Consider the following 7,153-nt stretch of genomic DNA (forward strand, 5'->3'; position numbering starts at 1 on the left):
AAAGTATTATAATTAATGTGTACAAGAAAGCATCTCAAATACTTATCACGTGCCATGTCACAAGCATACGATGAAGTACAATACTAATAATAAAATTGGCGATAGTACTTCCTTTTATTATCTATTTGAAGTGCTTTTTTTCTTAATATAACACTCTGCTTTCAAATCGCTCATATTATATGAATGTATATAAATGAAGAATATTTGCCGTACAAGTGGTATTGTTAACTACAACTGTGTTCTATGGTGTTGTTTATTTCTCTAATAAATTATGATAAATAATTTTAATTTAATAATTTATGTGTAAATAAGTATTTTGTAATATTATTTAAATAATTGTTTGGAATGTTCTTTTAAAAAAAGTGTAAGTTAAATATAACATTTAATTTTTATTTCACAAAGTTTGTACAAATATCATAGTTTTTTTTCTAAAAAAAAATTAAATTAAAAAGTAGTTAACTTTTAGCTATAATTAATAGTTTATATTTATGTTACAATTTATTTTAATTTACTCATTTTTTTGCCAATAATTAATGTTTAATGTGATTTAAACGCTTCTGTATGGATCTCATTGTCCTTAATATACTTACAATATTATTTAAAGTGACCGCAAGTGTATTGACGTTAGTGAGAATATTGGCAATTAGAATTAATAAAAACCTATTTTAACCGGAATCCTTTTAAAATATATATTTGAAACACATTTAAATTGTATTCTGATTTGTGGGATTTAGGAATAACTAAATAATAGAGGTGATGTGATTGTTCATGGGGGATATTAGCTATACAAAAGGAAGAATTTACATGATCCTCATAAAATACTAATCCTGATGTGATGGATATGATACAGGTGTAATAACCTCTGACCCGAAATTTTGATAATGTTCAACTAATCTAATGATAGACAGTCCAGAATATATGAGGCCTCCAAGGTACCACACCCATTCCGTGGTTTCTCTCACCATAATCCTGGCAAAAACTGACGTATGAATGTTTGATGGCATGGCAATGTTTTTAGTTATTTTAATATTTGCATATTAATAAGTATATACATTTTCTACTAGTATGCAGCTATCGGCGGAAACGATGCGCGTCAAAATTTGTAATTTTTGATTAAACATAACTGCTTATCATTATTACAAGTGCACCATATCGTAATAATTATAACTTATATTTATATTACATAATTTTCTAAAAATTTTATATTTATAGTCGAATTTTCTATGTATGTATCGAATGTTCTGAAAAGTAAAATATAGTTTTAATTTCTTAAAGTTTGTAATGGATTTATCAACTGTATGATTTTTCCAATAAAAATAAATAAACTACCAGCTGAAAATAATATTTTTAATAGTATTTTATTTAAAAATCGTTAAAACCATGAGGTTGTTAAATTACGTGCTTAGAACTAATATAATTCAATATTAATTTTAATATTGAAATTAAAATACTAAAACCAAACTAATATATTGTTTCAGATCAGTATTATATTCTACAAACAACATGGAAACGTTTGAAATTTTCTTCTTTTTAGTACTCGCTCACACATGTGCAACAGTAAGTGGAACTGTCGATATTCCTGTGAAAACGCCAAACAATGAATGGTGGTCAAAAACTATACTTTATCAGGTGTATCCTAGGTCATTTAAGGATACTAATAAAGACGGCATCGGAGATTTAAAAGGTTGTATTTATTAATTAATTCTGAAAAATAAATGTATTTGCTTCTGGCAAATTTAACATTAATTGTATATACAATAATCAGGAATCACGCAGAAGCTTGATCATTTCGTTGATCTTGGCATCGAGACATTGTGGATTGGACCGTTTTTTAAATCACCCATGGATGATATGGGATATGATGTAGAAGATTTTAAAGAAATTGATCCTCTGTTTGGTACCATGGCAGATTTTGAAGAATTGATTTTAGAAATGAAAAAACGAAGTATGTGTCATTTTTTTAAAATAATTTAAATTAATTAATATCTTAAACGATTTTTTTCAGATCTAAAGTTAGTAACAGATCTTATACCGAACCATTCAAGTTATAAATCTGAATGGTTTCAAAAATCAATCAAAAATGATCCCGTGTATGCTGACTACTATATTTGGCATAATGCTTCGAACCAAAATGAAGTTCTTAAAAATTCATCAATTAAACCAATACCTCCTAACAATTGGGTAAACAAAAGTACAGATTAACAGTAATCAATTAACTTATATTGCGTACAATAAGCTAATATGATAAAAAAAAAAAATAAATAAATAAATAGGTTAGAACAATAAGAAAAATAGGTTAGGAAAGAACACCGATAATTATTTTAAAAAAAATGTAGTAATAGGAACGTTTAAACCAACTAAAACCGTTTATATTCACATATTATCAATATTGTTTTCGTAGATGAGTGTATTTGGAGGGTCTGGTTGGACATGGAATACAGAGAGAAATCAATTTTACTATCATCAATTTAGTCCAAAACAACCAGACTTTAATATAAGGAATAAAAAAATTCAACAAGAATTGTTGGTAAGCTTATAATTATAAATGGTTCCTATAACGTTTCACTTAATTAAACACATTTTTTTTTTATTTTTTTTTTTATAGGATATAATGGAATTTTGGTTGGATAAAGGCATTCTTGGATTCCGAATCGACGCTCTAAAACATTTATTTGAAACTGAAGAATTAACAGATGAACCGTTTTTACCAGGAAAAGAAAGTTCGACTAATTACGATGATATGATTCACAACTGTACTGTAGATCAACCTGAGGTCTATGCACTTATTCAGGATTGGAGAGAATTTGTGATTAATTATGCTACTCGCAAAAATCTAAATATGTCCATGTATGTTGTTGACAGATATAAGTATATTTACTTTGACGAGATTCAATTCTTCTATTCGTTTCAACTTATTCACATAGATTAGCTTACGATAATTAAGATCGAAATAGATACAAATTTAAACAAAAACTTATATGATAAACCTTTTGAAAGATTTCTAGCCACAGAATCGTACTCGAAAATAAATATATTAATGCAATACTACGGAAATTCAACGAGACCTGGAGCTCAAGCACCATTCAACTTTGGATTATTAACTGTTGATCCAAATAAATACGTGGATTCTATTGAAAGTAAAATTCAAGTTTGGATGAAAAATATGCCAGATGGTACTATTGCCAACTGGGTGGTAAGAATTTTAAAATAACATTTAATTAAAAAAAAAAAAAAACATTTATTATATTCCATCATATGGTTTACATAAAAGCAATATTCTCAAACAATACAGTTATTCTTTCCATTATTTTATATTTAGTTTTATAAAACTCGTACAAGAACAATAAATATATTGTATAATAGAAGATAATTTCAAGAATTTCGAATTTAAGCTTTTATTTTTGTTAATCTTTTAGATGGAAAATCATGACAATTTCAGAATACCGACTAAATTTGGTCCTGAATTGGTACAGATGTTTAATGCTCTGAAATTAGCTCTTCCCGGTATAGATGTGACATATTATGGTGGTGAAATAGGCATGCACAACACATTCGTGAGAAAAGATCAAATAAAAGATCCTAATAATGCAGGTGGTATAAGAGCAGATGAATCAAGAGATTATGAAAGAACCCCAATGCAATGGGACGACTCGGTAAATGCAGGTTAGTAAATAATTATCAAATAACATTATAGGCCATTATGGGCTTTTCAAAAAGCTTTAATTATGAACTGTAACGAAGAATGTATCCGAAAAAATGTACTGTGTCGGAGTAGTCATTACCAAATTGTATATTCTATATGTTGAAAATAAGCTACCAAAAATCATATTATTGCTTAAATATTCTTGAAGGTTAATTCTACTGCATTAAAATAAATGTCATACGAAACAAATTTTCAAGTTGTTATTAAGTACTCAATAACTTAATATAAAATAATAAGTAAAAACAATTTAAATTTAAAAATTAAAAATAATAATATGCTTATTATAAAATACTAATACTAACAGCTTAACAATTTAAGATAAATTATAATCCATTATTATTTATAATTATACAATGAAATGGTTTGGACTTTAATTTAAATCTAAATAATAAATTCGTAACTTTAAATGCCTTTAAGGATTCACCGAAGAAAAGTACTCGTGGTTACCAGTAAATCCGAATTATTACCAAGTAAATGTTAAAACACAAAAAACTATTCCAACAAGTAACTACAACTTTTACAAAAAAATGTCTCAACTTCGACACACTGAAACATTGAGACACGGTGGTCTACAAACGTTCAATATTAGTGATTCGATTTATATTGTTAAGAGGTATTGATGAATATCATTTTAGACAAAATAGTAATCCAATTTGATGACATATAATCCGATTATCCTTTGTAATTGTTACGTTTTAGGTATTTACCCGATCATGAAACGTACCTAGTCGTGTTGAACTTTGCTAGTGAAACTGAAACGGTAATCATATCAAATGTCATAAAGAATATTGAGAACGAGACCTTATATGTATATTTGGCGAGTGAAAATTCTGCGTACACCGAAGGGTAACTTTTGAATATTCTTGTTAAACAATGATAATTTCTAAATAATTGCACATGTGATTGGTTTTTTTTTTATGCATTTTTGTTTCTAGCTATACCGTATCTGCCAACTCTTCGAGTGGACATCTATTGGTTCTGCGACCAAAGGCTGTTGTCGTGTTAACAAATAAATTTATCGAAGCACCAGTAATACAACAGACCGGAAATAGTGGGACACAGATCAATTGTACAATTATTAGTTTTATCTGCGCTATTATTTTCGGAATATACTCTCAATAAACTCTTCGTTTATAGTTGTATAGTTGGTTATAATTTATTTAATTTAAGATTTTATAAGAAAAAAAATGTTGTATGCCTAATATTCGTGGCGTGTGCGAATGGTTTCTTCAAATAAATCCAGCCTTTTTGATCAACACGAATTATATATTGTTATAACTCAATTCCTGAAATTTTAAAAACGATAAAAACGATACATTTAAATGTATTGATTGGCTTGTTTATTAATAATGTTAAAACGGTTTTCTCAGCATTATATAATGATTTACATCTCGGACATAACAAATTCAAGTAATACGAACAATTTGATAGATTGGTTTGCCTTTGATCTCTGAATTAAATTTTCTTTATGAAACAAATTATTGATTATGGCATAATGGAATATATTAATTTTGTAATTTTTATTTTTTTTCGCTTCTAAATTGTGTACAATGAAAAACTCGTTTACATAATGCTTATTTATTATGATGTGTTTTAGTTACTTAATGTGTTGTATTTTAATAGATCCATAGATAATTATTTACTTGTTATATTGTAATTTCGTTTTATTACTACAATGAATGACAATTTGTTTCGTTTGCTTATTTTACAAACTCATTTCGGAAAATCATCCTTCGTGCTGCCTGAGTATAGAAATTATTATTACACAAATATTAGTTATATATGTCACGAACTTACCTATAATAATATTGTTGCGTTTGTTATCGTTTATACCCATAATTATTAGAGTGATTTTACGCCAAAGTCGATGAAATACTATAACAATCCGAGAGCTCTATGACTTAATGCATAATGTTAGGTTCATATTTATATACAATTTAAAAATATTAATGTTTATAACATTATTTATAACATTTATTAGAGAATATGCAATCTGTGATAATAATTTCAATAAGCATACATGTGCGTACAGAGAATAATACGTGTAACATGATTTCTTGAAAAGAGCAGCTGTCCAGCAGTAACATTCAGATGCCACAGTGTCTACAACATACACATCATTTTAGGTGTGTTCAAACGTCATTGAATGTGTTTTAATAATACTGTTGTACATTATTCTTTCCAAACATTTTTATCGATATCTAAGAATAATATTTATTTTTAATGATATGAATATTCTCCAAAAACTTTAAGTTGAAATATATTATTGACGTATAGACAGCTATAGTATGGAAAGTATGCAATTAAAGTATTATATTCTGTATCATAAATAAATATTTTATGTTAAAGAGATCGTTAAAAATTGAAAAAAAAAACTAATTGATTAAGGAATATTAAAAAATATTAAACTTACTTCGTAGTTGAAATAAAATTATAGAATATTTAAGACAAGCCAACGATTTACTTGATTTTGAAAGGATTTACAGACGTAGAATATATGATTTTGATTTGTAATTATAAATTTTAAATAAAGTCACTGTGTGTTGTCAAAATATTGAAGATTTATATTTGGCATACAATTTTTATTCCTTATTTTTATATCCTTATAAAATATTGACAATTGGAACCATACAATAGTTAATAATTATAAAAAAAACTATTTATACGAGAACATATTTTTGTGCATAAAAATAAAAATAAATACTATTTGTATATTTACATTTCACCAGCAATTTTAAATACGCTTGGCAAATCATATTTCGACTGATATTTACATTTTCCCTTATTTTACATTAGTAGGAATAAAAAATAAAAATGGTTAGTTTTTAAAGCACACTTTTTTCTCGTTCAATTTCTTATTTATACTATATGCATTCATATACTACTGCTGTGTAGTGAAAACTGGCAAAAGGGAACGCGGGTTCTTTATTCTTTCCTTCCTGTTTCCTTCCGGATCCCATTCGAATGCCGAGCCTCTCTTGTTGGACCCTTCTGCAAATGTCAACCCCAGCAATAGGCAATATTGTAATATTTCGTTTGTACGTTGGATCACACATTTTTCTCCCTTTCTTCTGTGTCCTTAGCCGTATTTCCGTCGGTTTATTTTATTTTTTTCGATCTCCGGAGAACATTTTCGTAAATGTGAAAGTCGTAAGTATAATAATTACTCGAAAGATACAAACGAACGCCAAAATTAGTGAACAAATGTATGATGCCGTTTAATAATTTTTTTTTCTATAGTATTATCGTAATTATTATTATTGAATTAAACTCGTAATGCGGTTATTTATTTTTTTCGTTCGAGAGGAACACGTGTTAATGTATGAAGACCGTGCTTTGTGTTCGTGGTTTATGTGTGAACCATTAATAGGATTACTGAAACATGGTATCGTCGTACCCCTTTAGTTTCTACCCCACAGAGATATTATTGAATAGTGCGTTTGTTTTTTT

At 27.4% G+C, this 7,153-nt stretch overlaps 1 protein-coding gene across 1 annotated transcript; it reads left to right on the plus strand.

Moving 5' to 3' along the window:
- Nucleotides 1–325: 325 nt before the first annotated feature.
- LOC112684531 (maltase 2-like) lies at nt 326–4,965 on the plus strand. Its single transcript, XM_025556093.1, has 11 exons — nt 326–364; nt 1,479–1,684; nt 1,766–1,945; nt 2,006–2,181; nt 2,402–2,527; nt 2,606–2,847; nt 2,998–3,193; nt 3,417–3,663; nt 4,121–4,316; nt 4,403–4,549; nt 4,639–4,965. Exons 2-11 carry the CDS (start codon nt 1,504–1,506, stop codon nt 4,823–4,825), a joined length of 1,878 nt encoding a protein of 625 aa, XP_025411878.1. The 5' UTR covers nt 326–364; nt 1,479–1,503; the 3' UTR covers nt 4,826–4,965.
- Nucleotides 4,966–7,153: the final 2,188 nt, after the last annotated feature.

The sequence above is a fragment of the Sipha flava genome, unplaced genomic scaffold (genome assembly GCF_003268045.1).
Source record: "Sipha flava isolate LNK unplaced genomic scaffold, YSA_version1 251_pilon_pilon, whole genome shotgun sequence".
Classification (NCBI taxonomy): Eukaryota; Metazoa; Arthropoda; class Insecta; order Hemiptera; family Aphididae; genus Sipha; species Sipha flava.

Excerpts from the sequence above, each read along its gene's own strand:
- LOC112684531 (XM_025556093.1), top strand. The coding sequence starts at position 1,504 with ATGGAAACGTTTGAAATTTTCTTCTTTTTAGTACTCGCTCACACATGT. Across the intron at positions 2,848-2,997 it reads AAAAATCTAAATATGTCCAT|ATTTCTAGCCACAGAATCGT; the intron begins GTATGTTGTTGA and ends ACCTTTTGAAAG. Across the intron at positions 4,317-4,402 it reads TCGATTTATATTGTTAAGAG|GTATTTACCCGATCATGAAA; the intron begins GTATTGATGAAT and ends GTTACGTTTTAG.